This window comes from Hemitrygon akajei, chromosome 21 (genome assembly GCF_048418815.1).
Source record: "Hemitrygon akajei chromosome 21, sHemAka1.3, whole genome shotgun sequence".
In the NCBI taxonomy this organism is placed as follows: Eukaryota; Metazoa; Chordata; class Chondrichthyes; order Myliobatiformes; family Dasyatidae; genus Hemitrygon; species Hemitrygon akajei.
Window position 1 is genome coordinate 937,972 of NC_133144.1, and position 25,649 is coordinate 963,620.

A 25,649-nucleotide genomic window follows, 5' to 3' on the forward strand; every position below is an offset into this window, starting at 1 on the left:
CTGATTTGCAACTCCTGTGACTGACTGAAGGACTTCATAAAGTATATCTTGCCGGCTGTTTGAGTGAAAAGACCTTAAACTTGCTAGAACTGAAGATGAAACTGAGCATATCAACGCTTTGACTTGTCTAGCTTTCTCCACCCAACGCAACCCAACCAACACTGCCATCATCTCCATTGTATACACCGCCAACTTATCAGATGTTCTTCTGCTGATTGCAATTGCTTTTGCTGGTATAGCCACCCCAAACCCTGTACCTACAAGTATTTAGATAGTCAGGGACTTATTAAGGAGAGTCACCACGCTTCTTCCCCTTTGCCATCTGATTCCTAAATGGACATTGAACCTGTGAACACCACCTTACTTTTAAAATATATATTATTTGTTTTTTGCACGATTTTTAATCTATTCAATATACAAATACCGTAATTGATTTATTTATTATTATTATTATTATTATTTTTCTTCTTCTGTATTATGTATTGCATTGAACTGCTGCTGTTAACAAATTTCACGACACATGCCGGTGATAATAAACCTGATTCTGAGTAACAATTATTTCGCCGTTCTTTACACATGTGTACTGGAAATGATATTAAACAACCTTGAATCTTTCCGGGAGGCCTCGATCTCTCCCCCACAACCCGCGCCCCGGACGGTTGGACCCCAGTTGTCGTGGAAACGCCGCGGTCCGGGGCCTGTGTTCGCCAGAGGGAACAATAAAGCATTGTCGAGAGGCGGGGCCGCAGCTCTGCTCCGGGTGGGAACAATAAAGTATTGTTGCGAGTTGTCAGGCACAAAATGGCGGCGGAGCAGCGGCCGCCAGAGCTGGAACCGCCGGAGGGCGAGGCAGAAAGCGGTGGTCTAGAAGGCGAGGATTTCTTCATCGGCAGCGTGAGTATGGGCCTCAGCTCCCGGCTCCTTCTCGCCGCCTGTCCAGAGCTCCTGGCCCAAGGGAATAGGGTTCTGGACCTCGGACACAGGGGGAGACGCCCCCTCCTTCCCGTCACCGCGGCCCCTCGGCCCTGGCGTCCCTTCCTCTCTCTCTCCCCCCCCCCCGCCGGTCACCGTGCGTCCCCTCTAACCCTATCCATCCCCCTGCTAGCTCTCTCCTCTCGGCCCGTCCACCCCGCGCTGGGTTCTCTGTTTCCCTTTTCCCTCCTCCCAGCTCGTTCCTCCAATCTGTGCCCTAAGTCACCCTACCCCACCCGTGACCGCGGGCTTCAGCCCGGTGCTTGTCCTGGCCCTGCACCACATCCTCCTCCCTCAATCTCCGGCGCCTCCAACCCGTGACAGGAGAGGAATTTGCAGGAGTGACATGTTACTCGTCTTCCAGACTTCTTCTGCAGGAGTTTGGTTTGGCGGAGTATTTTGCTGCAGTATCGTTTTGGAGTGCAATCCTTGTTCTCATTTGCATTCTTAAGGTTTTCACTTGTAGTTCTTGTAAAGTGTACGTCACTTCCTCATGATCAATTCCCTGAACTTTCAAAGCTGTACCTCTTTAAGTTCTCCACAGCCCTCTGGAGAAGAGACTTCCTAAGGTTCTGTGTTCTGGGGGAGAAACTGTTTAATTTTAAAAGATTGTGCAACTCTTGAGATTCTTGCACTATTGGAAGCATCTTGATATGTATACAATTTGCCTGGTAGTTTTGTATGTTTCAGTTGGGTCATGTCATTCTTCTAAACTCCAAATAGTATTGATGGATCTTCTTTAGCTACTTATATACGATAGCTTTCTCATAGCCTAATAGATCTCTTCTAGATTATCTGCAGTGCCAAGCACCAAAACTGTATGGCCTTGCCAGTTTCCTGTAAAATTGTAACAAATCTTGCTACCTTTTTGCAATACAAAATTGCCATGTAGTGCTGTCTGTTCCTGTTGGATGTACGCTGATTTGGTAAACTGGATCAGCAAATTTGCAGATGACAAGAAAGGTTGGGGGTGTTGTGGACAATGAGGAAGACCATTAAAGCTCACAGCTAGATCTGGACCAGCAGGATAAATGAGCGAAAAACTGGCAGATGGGATTTGATGGAGACGTGAGGTGTTGCACTTTGGGAGGACAAACCAGGGTAGGATTTGCATAGTGAAGCTAGAGTTCTGAGGTGAGAGAATATTTCCATGGATGTTGCCTGGTCTTGAGGACTTTGGTTATAAGCAAAGTTTAAATAGGTTAAGATTTTATTCCCTGGCACATAGGAGATGAAGGGAGATCTTACAGAGGTGTATAAAATTGAGGGGTGTCGATAGGGTAAATACATGCAGGCTTTTCCCTTGGGTTGGGTGACTCTAAATCTGGGGGTGATGGTTTTGATGTGAAAGGTAAATATTTAAGTTGAATCTAAGGGAGGAACTTCACTAGAAGTTGGTGTGAGTGTGGATGCAGGTTCAACTGCAACACTTCAGATAAGTTTGGAAAAGTGCATTGTTGGAGTAATATGGTACGGGTGTGAGTAGATGGGGCTGGATAGGAAAACGGGTCGACACTGACTCGGTGGGCTGTAGTGCTGTGATTCGTATGGGAATGTTGTATAATGAAGTACTTGGTTTGTACAATGAATGGAGGATTGAGCTGCCAGATTTGTTCACATCATTCATTGTTTGCATCTGTGGCATTTATTCCTTTTTTTTCCAGAAAGCCACAATACCTGAAGTTTGCTAAATAAAATTGTGCTTTGTTGCCCATTCTTGTAAATAGTTGACTGGACAACTGAATTTGTTGAGATGTTTATTTTTCCAGTTAAAATTTTAAAATGACACTTGGTAGTCAAGTGACTGACTGCTGAGGTATTTCTCATTTGGGTACATGAATATTCATCTGGAGTGAAATTCAAGCAAATTACATTTGGACTTTGTGTCTGTCACTGGGCAGGGTGCATCAGGACTTTCTATCTGATTAGACTTTGGATTAACATTTACTGCTGAGCTGCAAGTACTTCAGGTTAGTGGTCTTGTTCTACTGAGGCTGGCTGCCTCAGTTATGCAATGAACAATATTAAAACTTTGAAGTGAGAATAGAACAGAAAACATTGAAGCCGCTTGATGTCTTGAAGTGGTGAAGACTACAAGAATTACATGTTCTCTTAATGCTGTCCAGTGCCTCCTTTTGTTTGGCCCGGAACTCTGCACATGGACCAGCAGTAAGTACGATATTACACTGGGCACAACACACAAATCCTTTGTTAAGTGTTTGGCTCAACATTTCTATTGCAGTGGCTTGAGTTTATTGAAGTGTAAGTTATTGTGGATTGAATGCTTTCTGTTGCTTTGGTAATTGTGATGGGTGTTTGTGAAGACGGGGGTAAAAGGGTTGTGGTGGAAGTCTGCAATTTGTTGGCAGCATGATAGACTCAAAGCACTACAGCATAGAAATAGGCCCTGTGGTCCATCTAGTCTGTACCAAACAGTTATTTTGCCTAGTCCCTTTGACCTGCATCTGGACTGTCGCCCTCAGTGCCCCTCCCATCATATTCAAACTTATATTAAATGTAACAGTCGAACCTGCATCCGTCGTATCTATTGACAGCTTGTTCCACACTCTCACCATCCTCTGAGTATTGGTGTGCATCTCCTGTTGGTGCTGTCCTATCTACCCACTTAATGTCTGATCTGTACAGTCTGTATCTTTATCTCCATATTTGGAATGGTCAATCCCCTTCCTAGCTCGTGTTAGCCAGCTCAGAAGTTTCCAAAAGTAAACTAGCAATTTATAAATGCAGTGGATTCCCATTAAATGGGACATATTGGGAACAGTACATTTTGGCCCAATTAGTTGAAGTTTCATGGAAGTAGTTTAAAAAGTTCTTTAAAAAAAAAAGACGAACTGCAGCGATGTGCTACACACAGCGCTGAAACAACGACCCGCAGTCGGTTCGAGACTAGTTTCAATCCCGTTTGGACCGTCGGGGTCACCAATGTAGCGATGTGCTACACACAGCGCTGAAATAACGACCCGCAGTCGGTAAGTCGTTTCGAGACTAGTGTATTCAAACTTCGTGGCGCTGGCATTTAATCCCTAGCGCCCGCCCTCTCCAGGCAGAAATGATGTCAGAGGTGCATTACCAAAGTCTCCCCCCGCGCGCGGGCTATTTGTGAGCCGGTTCGCCTGCGCAGAAAGTGGGTCGCCACATAACCCCCCCAGAACCGGCGATACACCCCCAATGTCCACAGTCTGGATCAGCCTCTGCGCCGCGGTGCCTGAACCTTGACCGGCTGCGCCTAGTCCACATGGGCTGGTTTGAGTCGGTCCACCGTGAAAACCTCCTCTTTCCCCCCAATGTCCAGAACGTACGTGGACCCATTGTTGTTGATCACCTTTAACAGCCCCTCGTACGGCCGCTGTAGCTGTGCCTGGTGTCCGCCCCTTCGTACAAACACAAACTTACAGTTCTGCAGGTCTTTGGGTACATGGGTCGGGGTCCGTCCGTGCTGTGAAGTTGGTACGGGGGCCAGGTTGCCAAGCCGTTCGCGTAGTCTGTCCAGGACCGCTGCGGGTTCTTCCTCTTGCCCCCTTGGGGCTGGTATGAACTCTCCTGGGATGGCAAGGGGTGCGCCGTACACTAACTCGGCCGACGAAGCGTGCAGATCCTCTTTGGGCACTGTGCGAATTCCAAGCAGGACCCAGGGAAGCTCGTCCACCCAGTTAGGTCCTCTCAGGTGACTTCACTTCAAGTGACGGTGGAAGCGTTCCACTAGTCCGATCAACTGTGGGTGGTAGGCAGTTGTGTGGTGTAGCTGCGTTCCCAACAGGCTGGCCACAGCCGACCACAGGCTGGAGGTGAACTGGGCGCCTCTGTCGGAGGTAATGTGGGCCGGTACTCCGAAGCGTGCTACCCAGGTTGCAATCAGTGCTCGGGCGCAGGAATCGGCAGATGTGTCGGTGAGCGGGACCGCCTCTGGCCACCTTGTGAACTGGTCTACCATAGTTAGGAGGTACCGCGCTCCTCAGGACACTGGTAGGGGGCCCACGATATCCACATGAATGTGGTCGAACCTCCGGTGGGTGGGTTCGAACTGCTGTGGCGGGGCTTTAGTGTGCCGCTGCACCTTGGCTGTTTGGCACTGCACGCATGTTCTGGCCCATTCACTGACCTGCTTGTGAAGTCCGTGCCACGCGAACTTGCTGGAGACCAGCCGGACGGTTGTCCTGATAGATGGGTGCGCCAAACCGTGTATGGAGTCGAAAACTCGCCGCCTCCAGGCTGCCGGGACGATGGGGCGAGGTTGGCCGGTAGCCACGTCGCACAGGAGGGTCCTCTCACCTGGGCCTACGAGAAAGTCCTGCAGCTGCAAACCCGAGACTGTGGTCCTGTAGCTGGGCATCTCGTCATCTGCCTGCTGTGCCTCCGCCAGTGCTACATAGTCCACCCCCAGGGACAGGGCCTGGACAGCTGGTCTGGAGGGTGCGTCCGCCACGACGTTGTCCTTTCCCGAGACATGCTGGATGTCCGTCGTGTACTCGGAGATGTAGGACAGATGTTGCTGCTGGCGGGCTGACCAGGGATCGGACACCTTCGTGAACGCGAAGGTCAACGGTTTGTGGTCCGTGAACGCGGTGAACGGCCTGCCTTCTAAGAAGTACCTAAAATGCCGGATTGCCAGATACAGTGCCAACAGCTCCCGGTCGAAAGCTCTGTACTTGAGTTCGTGTGGTCGTAGGTGCTTGCTGAAGAACGCCAAGGGTTGCCAGCGCCCCTCGATGAGCTGCTCCAGCACCCCACCGACTGCTGTGTCAGATGCGTCCACCGTGAGTGCAGTTGGAGCGTCCGTTCTGGGGTGTACCAGCATCATGGCATCTGCCAAGGCTTCCTAGGCTTTAACGAAAGCGGCCGCAGCCTCCTCGTCCCAAGTAATGTCCTTGCCTTTACCCGACATCAGGGTGTACAAAGGGCGCATGATATGGGCTGCTGACGGGAGGAAACGGTGGTAGAAGTTCACCATACCAACAAACTCCTGTAGGCCTTTGACCGTGTTGGGCCGGGCAAAGTGGTGGATCGTGTCTACCTTGGCGGGCAGAGGTGTTGCCCCGTCTTTGGTAATCCTGTGGCCCAGGAAGTCGATGGTATCGAGACCGAACTGGCATTTGGCCGGGTTGATCGTGAGGCCGAAATCACTCAGGCGGGAGTAGAGCTGGCGGAGGTGGGACAGATGCTCCTGGCGACTACTGCTGGCTATAAGGATGTCGTCCAAATAGATGAACGCAAAGTCCAGGTCGCGTCCCACCGCATCCATTAGCCACTGGAACGTCTGTGCGGCATTCTTTAGGCCAAACGGCATTCGGAGGAACTCGAACAGGCCGAATGGGGTGATGGGTGCTGTTTTGGGGATGTCTTCAGGGTGCACCGGGATTTAATGGTATCCCCGGATGAGATCTACTTTGGAAAATATTCTTGCCCCGTGCAGGTTTGCTGCAAAGTCCTGTATGTGCGGCACGGGGTAGTGGTCTGGAGTTGTAGCCTCGTTCAGTCTGCGGTAGTCGCTGCATGGTCTCCAACCCCCAGCTGCTTTGGGCACCATGTGCAGGGGGGAGGCCCATGGGCTGTCGGACCTCCGTACGATCCCCAATTCCTCCATCCTCTTGAACTCCTCCTTCGCCAGGCGGAGCTTTTCCAGGGGGAGCCTTTGTGTGCGGGCGTGGAGGGGTGGTCCCTTGGTCGGGATGTGGTGCTGAACCCCGTGTCTGGGCATGGCTGCCATGAACTGCGGTGCCAGAATCGATGGAAAGTTCGCCAGGATTCTGGTGAATTCGTTGTCCAACAGTGTGATGGAATCCAGGTGTGGGGCCGGCAACTTGGCTTCACCCAGGGAGAACGTCTGGAAAGTCTCGGCATGTACCAGTCTTTTCCCTTGCAAGTCGACCAGCAGGCTGTGAGCTCGCAAGAAGTCCGCCCCCAGGAGTGGTTGGGCCACGGCGGCCAGTGTGAAGTCCCACGTGAACCGGCTGGCGCCGAACTGCAGCTGCACTGTGCGGGTGCCGTAGGTCCGTATCATGCTGCCATTTGCGGCCCTCAGGGTGGGTCCTGGCTTCCTGTTGTGGGTGTCGTACCCAGTCGGGGGCAAGACGCTGATTTCCGCTCCCGTGTCGACCAAGAAACGGTGTCCTGACTGTTTGTCCCAGACGTACAAGAGGCTGTCCTGGTGGCCAGCCGCCATAGTCATTAGCGGCAGCTGGCCCTGGCTCTTGCAGGTTGGGCGACAATGGCGGGCTTTTGTTCCCCACCGCTGGTGGTAGAAACACCAGTGTTCACTGGCCTCCTCACTCCTGCCTCTGTGTTGTGTGCGCCCCCCCCCTGCCGGGCCTGGTGTGGTCCGCTGTTGGGTGCGTGGCCTGGTAACCTGACCGACGGACTTTCCCTCTTGGCTTTCCGCAGCACATCTGCCCAGGCTGCCACCTTCCAGGGGTCGCTGAAATCTGCATCGGCCAGCAGCAGATGTATGTCCCCAGGCAGTTGCTCTAGGAACGCTTGCTCGAACATGAGGCAGGGCTTGTCTCCGTCAGCCAGGGCCAGCATCTCGTTCATCAATGCTGACGGCAGTCTGTCTCCCAAACCGTTAAGGTGAAGCAGGCGGGCACCTCGCTCACGCCGCGAGAGGCCAAAGGTCCCAATAAGCAGCGCTTTGAATGCTTCATATTTGCCTTCTTCCGGGGTCGACTGTATGAAATCCGCAACCTGGGCGGCCGTCTCCTGGTCAAGGGCACTCACTGCGTGATAGTAACGCGTGGAATCAGAAGTTATCTGCCGAATCTGGAACTGGGCTTCTGCTTGGCTAAACCACACGTGTGGTCGCAGCGTCCAGAAAGTCGGCAGTTTTAGCGAAACTGCGTGAACAGATGAAGAGTTGGTCATCTTGGTCCAAATCCCGTTTGGACCGTCGGGGTCACCAATGTAGCGATGTGCTACACACAGCGCTGAAATAATGACACACAGTCGGTAAGTCGTTTCGAGACTAGTTTATTCAAACTTCGCGGCGCTGGCATTTAATCCCTAGCGCCCGCCCTCTCCGGGCGGAAATAACATCAGAGGTGCATTACCAAAGTCTCCCACCGCGCGCTGGCTATTTGTGAGCTGGTTCGCCTGCGCAGAAAGTGGGTCGCCACAAAACTATCATTTAACTGAGGAACAAATTATGTATTTAAATGAAATACTGAACAAATTAGAACAGTACCAGTAGTACTACAGTACTACACACAAAATGCTGGAGTAACTCAGCAGGCTAGGCAGCATCAATGGGGAAAAAAGTGCAGTCAACGTTTTGGGCCGAGACCACTACAGTACTAGAACATTGTATAATAGTTCCAAATAGTTATCAATGGAAAAATTCATCTGGTGTACACTGCCATGTTCTTTTGATTGACTGTAAATGAACAAAATCAGCGTAGACAGCTAGTGCAGATAATGGACTGCCTTCATACAATGCTTTTGATGATTACATCCTCCAAATCTTCACTTCAAAGTAAATTTATAATCAGAAGTACATGTGTCACCATATACAACCCTGAAATTCATTTTCTGGCAGGGATACTCAATAAATCCACAAATTATAACAGAATTACTGAAAGAGTGCACCCAACAAAGATGGACGAACAACCAGTGTGCAAAAGACAACAAATTGTAAATACAAAAGAAGAAAAGGTAATAAGCAATAAATATTGAGACCATGACATGAGTCTTTGAAAGTCAGTCTGTATGTTCTGAATGGTGGGGTGAATGAAGTTATCCAACTGGTTCAAGAGGCTGGTAGTTGAGGGGTGAATCTTGAAGCTGCTGATGACAGCAGCGAGAAGAGCGTGACCTGGGTGGTGTGGGCCTCCGGTGATGGGTGCTGCTGTCCTGCAACAGCTAAGCAGATGCCCCGATTAACCAAAACCCACTGTAGATAAATAACAAGAGGTGTAATGAGAGCTGATTTCCCCAAGGAGCGTCTGAAAACTAAAATGACTCATTATATCAGTTGTGATGTTTTCCATTCTGGACTTGAAACATCACACTGAGACAACAACGAGAGTTGCCTTACTGGTGGGAAAAGCAGTTCTGTGAGTTCAACAGAAAGGAGTTTCTGGACCACATTGGACACATTTTTATAATCTTGTGCAAACTGGGTGAAGCTTAAATAGTTAAATATTGTGATACAGACGTTTTAAGTCTGTTCTTGAAGCAATTGGATGTGTATATGTAAAGTTCTGTTATTGAAAACAGCATAGGACATTGTGAGAACTGTCAATGTAGGGCACTGTAGGGTTCTTTGTGAACAAGGATGGAATAGAGGAGGTTCTGCAATGTACTGAACAGTTTTCAGCATTCATTATGATTGGTATCTGAGATCTCAGTATAACTGAGAGCACTAAGATTTTTTTACCCATTCATAATTGCACTCAATAGCGGTGGAGAGTTGAACCATCGCAATCAAGTGATGAAGCTACTCCCATGCCTTGAGGAATATCTGCACTGCCTTTTGTAGATGGTCTGGAGTGTTCTAGTGATGAAGGAGGTACATAAACATTGATTTCTCTTCTAATTTGTCCCCCTCACTTTTTTTAAGCCATTCTGGTTCCCCTCTGACACCTTACGTTCTCCTCACCTGCCTGTCACCTTTTAGTACCCCTCTTCCTTCCCTTTATTCCATGGTCCAATGTCCTCTTCTGTTAGAACCATAGAACACTACAGCACAGTACAGGCCCTTCATCCTTCCATGTTGTGCTGACCCATATAATCCTTAAAAAAAGAGTACTAAACCCACACTACCCCATGACCCTCCATTTTTTCTTTCATCCATGTGCCTGTCCAAGAGGTTCTTAAATACCCCTAATGTTTTAGCCTCCACCACCATCCCTGGCAAATCATTCCAGGCACTCGCAACCCTTTGTGTTTTAAAGGGGGAAAAACAAAAAAACCACAACTTACCCCTGATGTCTTCCCTAAACTTCCTTCCCTTAATTTTGTACATATGCCCTCTGGTGTTTGCAACTTCAGCCCTTGATCCCTTCCACCTCTCACCTTCCAGCTTCTTACTTCAGCCCCCCACCCATTTTCTCCCTCACCTATCTCGTGCAAGCTTGTATCCCCCATCCCACAACCTTGTTATTCTGCCTTCTGTCTCGTTTATCTCCAGTCCTGATCGAGGATCTCTGACTGAAATGTCAACTGTTTATCCCCCTCCATAGATGCTGACTGACTTGCTGAGTTCTTCCAGCATTTTATGTGTGTTGCTGAAGGGAAGTTCATGAGTTAGGGTGGTGAAAGCGGTGAGTTACTTGCTGTAAACTCTGTTTGTGGTGGGAGCAGTCCCACCCTTCCCACCCAAAATGTCTGTGTGTTTAGGTCTAGGTTTGGAGCAGGATGAGCAGAGGAGATTTGCCAACTTCTGGTTGTCAGTCCCAATGATAAATTTAAGAAAGTTTGTATAGTATGTGGCTGAAAAATCGGTTACAATAGATACCAGTAGGCTGTAGCAATAGCAAAGTGAGATTTGTTGGGTGTAGAGTGAGATTGTGGTCAAGTTAATATGGCCTCGTGTCTAAGAGATCTGTCACCTGCATGTTGCTTCTACCATGATTAACCAATGAATGTTGTTTTCAGTGATTAGTAATAAAGCATGCCTAGTTGCATTTAAGGGAGTGAATTCATTAGCCTCAGGAGATATATTTTCTGTAGACTTTCTAATGAATTTAGCCAGCATCCAGAGTTGATACAAAATTCATTTCAGATTGGCAATGAAACTGTATTTACAAATAGCTACACCCTTTAGCTTTGCAGAGAGTTGTATATTAGATGCTGACTTGTTGGAATTATATACCACATGCTTTGTGTGGTGAAGGAGAAGTTTTGCTATGATTGAGGCTGCTGTGGACGATAGGTTGTGAGGTTTGGGTGTATCTGGTTAGAGGAATTCTGCTTGTTCAAGCCTGCTGGTGCGGTTTGTTGTATCCTTTTGTGAGTGAGGCTTTGCCTTTCGAGGCAAGTTGATGCTTAAACTTTTAAACTTAACCATGGAGCCAAAGATCACAAATAGACCTTGAGCACAGCTAATAAAATGGTTGCTCTGGCTGCAGTAGGTATTGGGTGCAAGAGTGACTTATTCCTGCTACTTACCAACTCAAATGGCCCGAAGAACATGTTACTGGAAGCCTTCTCCCCGTTCATCAGAATTAATATAGCCAAATCTTAATTATTGTATAATTTTAATAGATTTGGATATTACTGACAATGCTTTTTTCTGCTCCCTGATTGCCTTTTCAAAGGTGGTGATTAACTGTGACTTTGAATGTCAGCAGTTCTTTGGTGAAACACTCCACGGTATTGGTGAGGAAGAACCCAGCGGCAGTGGAGAAATTGTGAACATGAGGAAATCTGCAGATGCTAGAAATTCAAGATAACACACAAAATGCTGGTGGAACGCAGCAGACCAGGCAGCATCTATAGGGAGAAGCACTGTCGACGTTTCGAGCTGAGACCATTTGTCAGGACTAACTTTCCTTTCAGTTAGTCCTGACGAAGGGTCTCGGCCCGAAATGTCGACAGCGCTTCGCCCTATAGATACTGCCTGGCCTGCTGCGTTCCACCAGCAATTTGTGTGTGTTGCATGGAGAAATTGTGATATATTTTGAGGCTGGGTAATGTGGGGAAATGTCCAGTCGTCTTCATATGCCTGTCACCCTTCCCTTCTGAATGATAACCGTTGTAGGCTAGCCAGGTGTTATAGGCAAGTGTAGATATCCCACCATGATCCTGGTGTAAACTTGCAGATGGGGGAAAGGCCTTTTCTGCTATTGTGGTGAAGGGACAAGATCTCGTTCCTAACATAAAATTCCTTCCTATCAACTCACATGAATATAATGATTTTATTGAATCTGGGTGACCTGTGTTAATGTGCATAGTTATAAATGCAGAGCTTTTAAAGCATTTTCTCAATTCTCATTAGCAATTGCACATTCAGCTCTTTATCAGAATTTCCCTTTTGCTTTTGTTTGAGGTTCAAAATCATGATTGGTTTCCTGACTATAGAGGAACTGGTGAGAGATATGGTAATAGAAAGCACTGATTTAAGGAAACATGATGCAGTATGATCTAACTGGGAAAGTGGTAGGGGCAGATCCTGAATAAGAAAAATCTGCAGAGCTGAAAGGAGTGATACACTGGATTTGCTCTGAAGGATTGGTCTTAGGACGTGGTCCATTAACTGTTTCATGTTCTATTTGTGTTGCACACTCCCATTGCTGGTTCTGACTATTTCTGTTTGCTTCCCTTCCCAAGTTGGTTATACTTGCCGACTACTTCTGCAAGCTCAGCACAGGTGCCAAACTGGACTGGACCTGGATTGAAGTTCCAGGTATTATTTTGGATAGTAGTCCTCTCCAAAATGTAGCTATTTTGTCGCAGTAATGCTCCTTGGTTCCAGCCTCCCAGCTGGTCCTAGTACTCGTTGGATTCTGTTTTTAATCCAGTGTATTTATGGAAGTTACAAAAGACGCATAAAACTTATTGCATCATGATAATTTTAGTAAGCACAAATAGAATACAGGATTAGAAACGGGAAGATGCAGAGGTTAGTAAGGGAAGGAAAGTAGCAGTAAAGAATACAGATGGCAAGCCTACGTGCTCTGCCTTCCTGGTATCTCATAGATACGAGACATTCCATTCAAATTTGTACATAAGATATCCCCTAACAAACAATGCAATACAGAAGCTTCCAGAATTATAAAGAACTGTAACCACTGGAGGACAAACTGAACAACTGCATATACAGTACATACTGTGACCACTAGGAAACATACTAACCAATTGTATGTAAATAGGTAGTTACGTAAAATACATATCAAATTGTTAAACTGCAGAGAAAATTACAATTATGTAGTCAAATCCATATTGCACAAGTGTCACCTGACTAGTTTGCTGACGGTAGGGTGAAGCTGTGTGTCACAGACAAACTTGACCTGCAGTGCTGAGGAACGCCGGTGTTTATGTTGCTCCAGTCACACCACAAGGGTTCTGGTTGTTTTTACCAAATCGATAAACCTAACATTTGGTCAATTTGAGTTTATTTGAATTTCTCCTCTGCAGCCCATGCCCGTGTAATTTATCATCAAAGTCACCATATATAACCTTGAGATTCATTTTCTTATGGGCATACTCTAAATCCATACTAGAATAATAACCATAATAGATTTACTGAAAGACCGCACCAACTAAACAACAAGCAAAAACAACAAGCTATGCCAATACAAAAAGAAAACAATAATAATAAGCAATAAATTTCAATAACATGAAATGGAGAGACTTTGAAAATGAGTTCGTGGGTTTTGGTAACAGTTCAGTGATGGGGCGAATGAAGTTATCCCCCCCCGGTTTAGGAGCCTGATGTTTGAGGGGCAATAACTGATCCTGAACCTGGTGTGAGTCCTGGAAGACAGGAGGATCACTCAACTTCCTGAGCCTATCCAATCTGTTCTGCCCCCCGCACTGTCTTCATGCCTGGTCACTGCTGCTGAGATCCAATATTTCACCACAGTGATTCAGGTTCTTTTCCCTGCTATATCTTTAGTATGAGATTTAAAGTGATTAACCATTTATTGCACCAAACTCTACAATAAGTATTTTGTTTATATCATAGTCTCACTATTTTAAATTTCTTTATATATTCATGTACTCCTAAAGTTTAAACCACGTTTTTCATTTGAAACTAAATCGTGGTCTATTTAAAATTGTTATGTAAAGAAGTGCAAGTGTGAATAGTTTGTTTTAACAAAATTTATTTGGGTACTGATCTCAATAGCTCGTTAAATGATTTAGACCAGTAATGAAAGATCAGAGTGTAATGGTTTCCCTGTGGTTGAGGTTGGAACAAGAGAGTAATGAACTACAGCTGCTTCGTGCCACGTCTATCAGGCTCTGCATTTTCACAGCTTCCTCTGTTGTTGGAATGGTTTTGTTTTGTTTGTGATTCTGTTCTGTCTGTGTAGGTTGTAGCAGAACAAACCTTGAACCTGACATTTTAATCTGACAGATTTATTGTGTTTGGAATGTATTGTCCATCATCCTGGGCAGGAATTTGTTTCCTACTTTGCTTTGTATTTGGAGGTTGCTTTGTCTGGTCACTGACCTCTGCCACAAATTGTTTAGTAGCTGTGTGGAGTGTTTGGGGCCTTGATTGAATGCATTATGATCAAAATAATACGATTTGCTTTTCGCAGATAATATCCTCTTGCAATCATTGCCTGTTGTGTTCTGGTTTTGCAAAGGAACAATGGGAAACTATTAAGAAAAACAGAAAGTCGAGTCAGCAGGTGTTCCCAATCTTTTGCATGCCTTGGACTAATACCATTAAACAAGGGGTCCATGGGCCCCAGGTTGGGAACCCCTCGTCTAGTGGAATATTTGGATGGCAATTGTTCAATCTCTAACTGAAAAGGCAGAGAGTTCTGAGAGGCTGTTCCTTGTAAACTCAGACTGGGTTGAGAAGCTGTTCCTTGTAAACCTGAGTTGGGTTGAGACACTAATACTTGCCAACTTGCAGGAAAGTTGGCATTTGTTCGCTTGGAGAATTCTGTGAAGAAACTGGAGACTTCCCCTTCTCTCCCCCCCACCACCACCTTATTCTGGCTTCTTCCCCCATCCTTTCCAGTCCTGATGAAGGGTCTCTGCCTGAAACATTTACTGCTTATTCCCCTGCATAGGAGCTGCTGGGCCTGCTGAGTTCCTTCAGCATTTTGTCTGTGTGTTACTCTGGATTTTCAGCATCCACAGAATCTTGTGTGTTTCCTTTGTGTTTCCTCATTGGTGAGGGATTGGAGTGTATTGGTGGGTAATATCGTTAGAAACACTGTCCAGTTTGATGTAGAGCAGGGGTTCCCAACCTTGGGTCCATGGACCCCTTGGTTAATGGTAGGGGTTCGTGGTATAAAAAGGGCTGGGAATCCTTGATGTAGAGAGTCTGTGCCACCAGTAAGTGCTCAGACTGACTGAGGCTTGACTTTATTGAAATCTTGAAGTTTGATTCTTTGATTTAAAAAAAGAAGTCTGAACATGTGGGTAATTCTGTGGGTAATATTTAATGACCTTTATATTTTAGATTAGTCCTTTGCCCATGGATTCCACAAAGACTCTCAGCAGCAACTCCAAGACAAATGGCATACATTCTGATGATGAAGAGCAAGATATTTTTGCAGGTAAGGATTCTGCCACCCAGCAATCAGACACTTTGCATTTCATTTTTTCATTACCATTTCAATGGATGTGGGGAGGTATTTCTGTATAAAGAATTTCATAGATGAATGTGGATAATGTGAATTGTCTTTTGGAGGACAAATGCTTGGTAAAAATGTGACTATATTCCTTCATCAGTGCGACACAGGTTTGAAGCCAGGGATCACATCTCTTCAATTGCCATCTGAAAATCTTGGGCACGTTATTGGTTGGAAGTCTATTGCCTTTGTAGTGAATGTCCAATCAAAATGCTGCATTTCATGTTCTGAATATATTTAAACAATGCTGAGCACTGAGTCCTGGGATTCCTGCAATGCTGTTATGTTGGACCAGGCCACTCTTACAAGACAGAGGAGCAAAATTAGGCTTTTTGGCTCATTGCATCTGCTCTGCCATTCAATCGTGGCTGCTTTATTTTCCATATTAATATAAACTCATTTTCTTGCCTTTACCCCAGAAGCTTTGAATCCCTGACTAATCAAGAGCCTGTCAACAATATATCCAATGACTTGACCTCCACAGCAGTCTATGGTAATGAATTCCATAGATTCACCATCCTCTGGCTAAAGGAATTTCTCCTATTCTCTGTTATAAATTGATGCCTTTCTATTGAGGCTGTGCCACGTAGTCCTACATTTTCTAACAGATGGAAACATCATCTCCACGTCTACTATATTCAGGCCTTTCAATGTTTGATAGGTTTCAATGAGATCCTCCCTCATTAGTCTAAACTCCAGCAGGTACATGCGCAGAGACATCAAATGCTTTTCGTACGTTAACCCTTACATTCTGGGGCTCAGACTCCTGTGGACCTCCTCCTGTTGCAAAAGGGTCTAATGTTCCAAATTTGGAAGGGTAAAAATGAATAAAAGGGCAGATGTCATACTAGTACTTGTAACACTTCCCTTGAGGCATTCAGGGAGCCCGTCTAGCATAAGCTTGATGAACGCTACCTTCTTCTGTCTAGGCAAACTGACCACAAGGTCTCTATTGAATTCTACAACCTTGCATAAATAACCTTTCGTGTTTATATCATGACTGGTCTATAAGGTCATCCATCTGTAATATAAACTGCTTTTTGTCCGCAAATGCTACCTAATTTGCCGTGTAACAATAGAGTTCTGCATCTGACAGCTACATTATTGTTCTACTGCTCACATGCATTCCCCCTCTTGACATTCCTACATACATCAACTGTGAAGTGTTGGACATGGTATGTCAGCAAAGACACTTGCAAATTTCTGCAGATGTACCATGGAGAGCAATCTAACTGTTTGCATCACTGTCTGGTACAGAGGATCCACTGCACAGAATCAGAAAAGGCTGCAAAAAGTTGTAAACTCATCCAGCCTCATCATGGACATTAGCTTCCACATCTTCAAAAGCTGATGGGAAAGTTCCATCATTGAGGACCCACATCACCCAGGACATGCCCTCACATCATTGCTACTATCAAGGAGGAGGTGCAGGAGCTTGAAGACACACACTCAACATTTTAAGAACAGCTTCTCCTCCTCCATCATCAGATTTCTGACTGGACAATGAACCCATGAACACTACCTCACCTTTTTTCCTCTATTTTTGTACTAATTATAGTTTTAAAATTGTATTGCTGCCACAAGATACACCATATCCTCATTATATGCGTCTTCAGACTATGCGGATTCACGGTTATGCGAGGAACCTATTTCTACCAATGTCTCCTTATATGCGTCCAAAACTCAGTTATGCGAGGAACATTGCTTTCCTGCCAATACAAGTCAGGTGTGCGCGCCTCACAATCTCACTCCTGCCAGTCTCGCATTGGTTTTGGCAAGGTGTGGATTCGTGATCTTGCACTCTTAAACTTTTGTTGGTTTTACCTACAGCCCAGTGATTTTTATGCTTGAAATATTTAACTATGCCTCCTAAGCATCCGATGTCATGTCCTGGGCCATCAGCCGAGCGGCAGAGAACCGCTTTAACACTTGGGGGGAAAAAGTTGGAAATTATAAACAGCGCAGCATCAGGTGGAGGTATCACAGCTCTGGGACGCTACTGCCGGGAACAGGATCTTGCCTTTAAAGTTCTTTTGTTGCTTGACAATGTGCCAGCCCATCCTAAACATTTGGACAGCATTCATCCTAATGTAACAGTGCATTTTCTGCCACCTAACACAACATCGCTAATTCAGTCACTCAGCCAAGGTGTGATCCATATTCAAGGCGCTTTTTTTAACGGTGACCTATCTCTCAGATGCTGCAAGCAACAGACGATTTTGAAAATCCCGGGAGATTGCCAACGGTGAGGGAATGGTGAAATTCGGAACACTTGGCCCAAACGGCGATGGACGTGGACCCAAGTTTAGAACGGAGTCAGCATTTCAGACATTCTCTGCCGTCAACCCTTCTTTCTTACATGCAAATTTATGCTGAAAAACAAAATGCTGCCAAGCAAACAACCCTCACCACTTTCTTCAAACCAGTGCTGGCAGTTCTAAGAGTTCTGTGAGTCTTCTTTCACCCCTTGCTGTGCTTGATATGATCCTGACGCCCACAACCATCCATGCACCTTATCCACTTAAAGCTGCCTGACACCACAACAACCACTCACCTCCCAGAGCGAACACACCTGCCACTGTTGGTGAGTACTGTACACCCTAGTATGTTAACTTTCAATGATTTATTACATTGAATATTACCTTAAATTGATGAAATATAATACAGATGTGCCTTGTGGTACTGCTTTTGTGTCGTATTGGTATGAAAATGTGAATAAATTACAGATAAAACCTACTTAGGAAGCCCTCTGGGACGCATCCCTATTTTCTTCATTTAAATAATTATTCGTGTTATGCGATTTTACGTTATGCGTTGACTGCGAGGAACGTATCCCCCGCATATAATGAAGATGGGTGTAACAAATTTCATGACATATGCCAATGATATTAAACCTGATTCTGATTAACAACCTAGCACTAGGATTTGTCACTTAGCCGCTTGGTTCTCCACCCCATCAGACATGGTCCCTGTTTGGCCTGAGCTCTGCAGCTGGGAGAGAGATAGGAAGAGTAGAGATGGTTAGAAGTCATTGATCTGTAACATTCTGTTGGGCTTTCCACAGAGGTGGCTAGACGTGCCAAATATATGGCATTTCCTGCTTTCATTGCAAATTGCAGAACTCATTTTCTCTGGTTAAGATATAATGTGTTGACATTTGTAGGGTTCTTTGTCATTGATTTTGTTTTGTTTTTGAGCAAATATGTACAATACACCCTCAGCAGGGTGATTAGAAATGATAAAAACTGCCATGTTAATAAGTGAATAGAATCTGTCTCAGTTATCTAGAACCAAAGCCTATTTGTACTAAAGTGAGCACTTGTCAAGTGGGCTTTATAATGATTTTGGGGAGAGCTGCAGCATTGAGAGATTGGGTTTTATAAGGGAACAGATAGTGCTGAGTTCCAGTAACACAACTGGGGTGTCACGGTAGTTAGCATGACCCTATTGCAGCTCAGGGTGCTAGAGTTCAGAGTTCTATTCCAGTGTTCTCTGGAAGCAAGTTTACCTTCCTTCCCATGGGTTTCTTTCAGGTGCTTTGGTTTCCTCCCACAGCCCAAAGGTGTACCACTTAGTAGGTTAATTGGTTATGATTAAGCTAAAATTAAACAGGTGGGTTGCCAGTGGTGTAGCTCGATGTGTCTGTTCTGTGCTGTATCTCTAAATAAATTTTTAAAAATTAAACAAAACTGAATGGAGTCTTGTATAAAGTGTGATATGTGACATTGGCTGTAAATGTTTGAATCATGGTCTGAGCTTTGCTGTATCAAATCAGAATGATCCAGCTCTTAGCAGGATAAATTCTGAATCTTGCATGTTATGTTGGCATCCTTCATTTTGTCAAAGGTATTGTTTGTTTGTGGTCAGACTTGCTGAGGGTAGTGTGGCCCCACTAAGTTAGATTGAATGTTTCTTGTTGCAGAAGCCACAGTGGAGTTGTCTCTGGACAGTCCTCCAAATGACAAGAGTCAGACCAAACCATTCACTGCAGAGTCATCGGTAAAGTTTCCACCCAGCACATCAAAGAGCAAAGTCAGTCAAGAGGTGAGGAGGCATTTCAAAGTGTTAATGTTTAATGTGCACAAATCATAGAGGAACATGACTTGGTATTTTTCCACCTCCCTTCTTTTCCCTGTCCTCAGCTGTATTTGGTTCTCTGAGAGATTTTAATTTTTTTTTCTCTCCTTTGGTAAGTATAACGGATTCCAGTTAATTGGTACTCATCAAGGACCAATATGTTTTGGCCCAACTAAGTAGCTGCTACAATAGGCAGCTGAAGTTTCATGAAAATAGTAACAAAGGTATATTTAAAAAAAAGACAAACTACTGCTTAACTGAGTACTAAATTGTGTATTTAAATGAAATACAGAACAGATTAGAACACAACCAATACTACTACAGTACTATAAAATTGAGTATTAGTTCCTAATAATTATTGATGGAGGATACTGGTAAAGAAGGCATACGCAATATTGGCATTTATTTCAAGTGGAATAGAATATAAAAGTAAGGAGATAATGCAGTGACTTAATAAGACACTAGTCAGGCCACACTTGAAGTATTGTCAACAGATTTGGACCCCATATCTCAGAAAAGAGGTGTTCTCATTGGTGGGAGACCAGAGGAGGTTCATGAGGATGATTTGGGGAATGAAGAGGTTGATGTATGAGGAGTGTTTGGCAGCCTTGGGCCTGTACTCACTGGAATCTAGATACTCTAGATAAGGGGGATATTCCTGATTGGTCAAGGCACGAAAGGGGATGGCGAGAAGGCAGGTGTATGGGGTTGAGTGGAATCCAGGATCAGCCACGATGGAATGGCAGAGCAGGCTCAATGGGCTGAATGGCCTAATTCTGCTCCAGTGTCTTGGTCTTACGGATTCATGTGGTCACTGCCGCATTCTTTTGATTGGCTGTAAACAAACAAAATCAGCACAGACACCTAATGCAGATAATGGACTGCCTTCATACAATACCTTCAATGATTACATCTTACAGATCTTCATTTTTCATTTTCATTATATCATTCAAGATGAAATCATATCATTAGAAAGAGGTGACATAGGACAGGAAGGTGTAGAATTATTGTGAGTAGAGCTAAGGAACAGCAAGAGTAAAAAGCCTCTGATGGGAGTTGTATACAAACCCCCAAAAAGTAGTAAGGATGTGGTCTACAAATTACAAAGGGAGATAGAAAATGCATGTCAAAAGGGCAATGTTTTGATAGTCATCAATATGCAGTTAGTTTGGGTAAAATCAGGTTGGTGATGGATCCCAAGAGGTATAATTTGTAGAATGCGTATGGGATGGCTTTTTTTTAAGTGTAACTTGTAGAGCCCCTAAGGGGATCAGCTATACTGGATTGGGTGTTGTGCAATGAAACAGAATTCATTAAAGCTTAAGAAAAAGCGATCATGATGAGATAGAATTTACCCTGCAATTTGAGAAGAAGCTAAAATCAGATGTATCTATATTACAGTGGAATAAAGGAAATTACAGAAGCAAGAACTGGCCAGAATTGATTGGAAGGAACACTGGCAGGGATAATGGCAGAACAGCAAAGGCTGGAATTTCTTGGAGCAATTTGGAAGGTGCAGGATAGATACATAGAACATAGAATAGTACAGCGCATTACAGGCCCTTCGGCCCACAATGTTGTGCCGACCCTCAAACACTGCCTCCCATATAATCCCCCACCTTAAATTCCTCCATATACCTGTCTAGTAGTCTCTTAAACTTCACTAGTGTATCTGCCTCCACCACTGACTCAGGCAGTGCATTCCACGCACCAACCACTCTCTGAGTGAAAAACCTTCCTCTAATATCCCCCTTGAATTTCCCTCCCCTTACCTTAAAGCCATATCCTCTTGTACTGAGCAGTGGTGCCCTGGGGAAGAGGCGCTGGCTGTCCACTCTGTCTATTCCTCTTAATATCTTGTACACCTCTATCATGTCTCCTCTCATCCTGCTTCTCTCCAAAGAGTAAAGCCCTAGCTCCCTTAATCTCTGATCATAATCCATACTCTCTAAACCAGGCAGCATCCTGGTAAACCTCCTCTGTACCCTTTCCAATGCTTCCACATCCTTCCTATAGTAAGGTGACCAGAACTGGACACAGTACTCCAAGTGTGGCCTAACTAGAGTTTTATAGAGCTGCATCATTACATTGCGTCTCTTAAACTCTATCCCTCGACTTATGAAAGCTAACACCCCATAAGCTTTCTTAACTACCCTAACTACCTGTGAGGCAACTTTCAGGGATCTGTGGACATGTACCTCCAGATCCCTCTGCTCCTCCACACTACCAAGTATCCTGCCATTTACTTTATACTCTGCCTTGGAGTTTATCCTTCCAAAGTGTACCACCTCACACTTCTCCGGGTTGAACTCCATCTGCCAATTCTCAGCCCACTTCTGCATCCTATCAATGTCTCTCTGCAATCTTTGACAATCCTCTACACTATCTACAACACCACCAACCTTTGTGTCGTCTGCAAACTTGCTAACCCACCCTTCTACCCCCACATCCAGATCGTTAATAAAAATCACAAAAAGTAGAAGTCCCAGAGCAGATCCTTGTGGGACACCACTGGTCACAACCCTCCAATCTGAATGTACTCCCTCCACCACGACCCTCTGCTTTCTGCAGGCAAGCCAATTCTGAATCCACCTGGCTAAACTTCCCTGGATCCCATGCCTTCTGACTTTCTGAATAAGCCTACTGTGTGGAACTTTGTCAAATGTCTTACTAAAATCCATGTAGATCACATCCACTGCACTACCCTTATCTATATGCCTGGTCACCTCCTCAAAGAACTCTATCAGGCTTGTTAGGCACGATCTGCCCTTCACAAAGCCATGCTGACTGTCCCTGATCAGACCATGATTCTCTAAATGTCCATAGATCCTACCTCTAAGAATCTTTTCCAACAGCTTTCCCACCAAAGACGTAAGGCTCACTGGTCTATAATTTAAAGAGCAAACACGAGGAAATCTGCAGATGCTGGAAATTCAAACAACACACACAAAATGCTGGTGGAACACAGCAGGCCAGGCAGCATCTATAAGGAGAAGCACTGTCGACGTTTGCTGCCTGGCCTGCTGTGTTCCACCAGCATTTTGTGTGTGTTGTCTGGTCTATAATTATCTGGACTATCCCTACTACCTTTTTTGAACAAGGTGCCAACATTCGCCTCCCTCCAATCCTCCGGTACCATTCCCATGGACAATGAGGACATAAAGATCCTAGCCAGAGGTTCAGCAGTCTCTTCCCTTGCCTCGTGGAGCAGCCTGGGGACTATCCTGTCAGGCCCCGGGGACTTATCCGCCCTAATGTATTTTAACAACTCCAACACCTCCTCTCCCTTAATATCAACATACTTCAGAACATCAACCTCACTCATATTGTCCTCACCGTCATCAAATTCCCTCTCAGTGGTGAATACCGAAGAGAAGTATTCATTGAGGATCTCGCTCACTTCCACAGCCTCCAGGCACATCTTCCCACTTTTATCTCTAATCGGTCCTACCTTCACTCCTGTCATCCTTTTGTTCTTCACATAATTGAAGAATGCCTTGGGGTTTTCCTTTACTCTACTCGCCAAGGCCTTCTCATGCCCCCTTCTTGCTCTTCTCAGCCCCTTCTTAAGCTCCTTTCTTGCTACCCTATATTCCTCAATAGACCCATCTGATCCTTGCTTCCTAAACCTCATGTATGCTGCCTTCTTCCACCTGACTAGATTTTCCACTTCACTTGTCACCCATGGTTCCTTCACCCTACCATTCTTTATCTTCCTCACCGGGACAAATTTATCCCTAACATCCTGCAAGAGATCTTTAAACATCAACCACATGTCCATAGTACATTTCCCTGCAAAAACATCATCCCAATTCACACCCGCAAGTTCTAGCCTTATAGCCTCATAATTTGCTCTTCCCCAATTAAAAATTTTCCTATCCTCTCTGATTCTATCCTTTTCCATGATAATGCTAAAGGCCAGGGAGCGGTGATCACTGTCCTCCAGATGCTCACCCACTGACAGATCCGTGACCTGACCCGGTTCGTTACCTAATACTAGATCTAGTATGGCATTCCCCCTAGTCGGCCTGTCAACATACTGTGACAGGAATCCATTCTGGACACACTTAACAGACTCTGCCCCATCGAAACCCTTGGAACTAATCAAGTGCCAATCAATATTAGGGAAGTTAAAGTCATGTAGTATTCTAAAGACAGGATGACACAACTGTGGCTGGCAAAGCTCATTAGTAATCAATAAACTCTAAGACCTGGGCCTCAATACTCCCTTGTGCAGTTGGATCCTGGATTTCCTCACTTGTAGATCTGTCAGTTCAGATTGCCAAAAACATCTCCACAATTTCCATCAGCACAGGGGCACCACAGGGGTGTGTACTTGGTCCCTTGCTCTACTCACTTTACACTTATGACTGTGTTGCTAAGTACAGGTCCAACACCATATACAAGTTTGCTGATGACACCACTGTTGTGGGCTGTATCAAAGGGGGTGATGAATCAGCATACTGGAGGGTGCTTGAAAACTTTGCTGAATGGTGCAATAACAACAACATCTCACTCAATGTCAGCAAGACCAAGGAACTAATTGTAGACGTCAGAAGAGGGGAACCAGAAGTCAATGAGCCAATGAGAATCAAAGGTGGAGAGGGTCAGTAGCTTTAAATTCCTGGGTGTCACTGTCTCAGAGGAACTGATCTGGACCCATCATATAAATATTATTATGAAGAAAGCATGACAGTGCCTCTACTTCTTCAGGAGTCTGTGGAGGTTTAGCATGTCATCAAAAACCATGGCTAACTTCTATAGGTGTGTGGTGGAAAGTGTGCTGACTGGCTGCATTGTGACTTCAACCCAGTACATCATGGGTAAAACTCTCCCAACCATTGAGCACATCTACATGAGACGTTGCTGTGGAAAAGCAGCATTCATTATCAAAGATCCTCACCAACAAGGCCATACTCTTTCCTCAGGACTCGCACCACCATGTTCATGAACTGTTACTACCTCTCAACCATCAGGCTGTTAGAACAAAAGGGGATAACTACACTCATTTAAAGACTTATATTTATGGATATTATATTGTTATTTCATGCCGTTTTGCTATTTATTTATATCTGCATTTGCGCAGTTTATTTACAGTTAGTAGTTCCTAATGTTTGTAGTTCAGTTACTGTTCTATGTGGTGACATGTATGTACTCTTGATAACAAATTTTACTTTGAACTTTGAAGTCAAAACCAACATAAAAACCCAAGAATGCATGTAATAGAGCAAATATTAGTGGGAAGTTAGAAGATTTAAGAAGCTTTTAAAAACCAACAGAAGGCATCTAAAAAAGTCACAAAGCAGGAAAAGATTGAATACGAATAAAGAGGACACCAGAGGTTTCTTCAAATATATAAAAAGTAAAAGAGAGGTGAGAGTAGATATTAGACCACTGGAAAATGATGCTGGAAAAGTAGTAATGAGGGAAAAGGAAATGGCAGGCAAACTGAATAAGTATTTTGTATCAGTCTTCACTGTGGAAGATACTTGCAGTATGCTGGAAGTTCAAGAGTGTCGGGGCAGAAGTGTGTGAAGTGTCATTACTAGGGCGAAGGTTCTTGAAAAACTGAAAGGTCTGAAGGTAGATAAGTCACCTGGAGCAGTTGTCCTATATCCCAGTGTTCTGAAAGCGTTGGCTTAAAAGATTGTGTAGGCATTTGTAATGATCTTTCAGTTGATTCTGGCATGGTTCCCCAGGACTGGAAAATTGCAAATGTCATCCCACTCTTCAAGAAGGGAGAGAGGCAGAAGAAAGGAAGTTATAGGCCAGTTATTCTGACCTCAGTGGTTGGGAAGATGTTGGAGTTGATTGTTAAGAATGTGGTCTTGGGGTTCTCAGAGGCACATGATAAAATAGCCCATAGTCCTTCAGGATGAGGTCTCAGCATACTTGGAGGCACATGATAAAATAGGCCACAGTCAGCATGGTTTCCTCAAGAGGAAATCTTGCCTGACAAATCTGTAGGAATTCTTTGAAGAAATTAAAGCAGGATAGACAATGGGTCAATGACTGGGATGACAGAATTGATGGCTTTGTGGCCAAGTTTGCAGATGATATGAAGATAGTTAGAAGGACAGGTAGTTTTGAGGAAGCAGAGAGGCTACGAAGGACTTAGACAGATTAGTAGAATGGACCAAGAAGTGGCAGATGGAGTACGATGTCAGGAAGTGTATGGTCATGCATTTTGGAAGAAGTAAAAGCGCAGACTATTTTCTATATGGAGAGAAAATTTAAAAATCTGAGGTATAAAGGGAATTGGGAGTCCTCGTGCAGGATTCTCTAAAGGTTAATTTGCAGGTTGAGTCTGTAATGAGGAAGGCAAATGTAATA

The 25,649-nt window shown here is 44.9% G+C and overlaps 1 protein-coding gene across 3 annotated transcripts in view; it reads left to right on the forward strand.

Moving 5' to 3' along the window:
* The first annotated feature begins 757 nt into the window (after positions 1–757).
* Positions 758–25,649, forward strand: part of LOC140714037 (sorting nexin-1-like) — a 73,399-nt gene continuing 48,507 nt past the window's right edge. For all 3 annotated transcript variants that reach the window (XM_073024698.1, XM_073024701.1, XM_073024700.1), the window contains exons 1-3: positions 758–894; positions 15,068–15,164; positions 19,162–19,283. In XM_073024698.1, the coding sequence (XP_072880799.1) occupies positions 802–894; positions 15,068–15,164; positions 19,162–19,283 (312 nt within the window). In that variant the 5' untranslated portion in view covers positions 758–801. The remainder of the gene's footprint in view (positions 895–15,067; positions 15,165–19,161; positions 19,284–25,649) is intronic.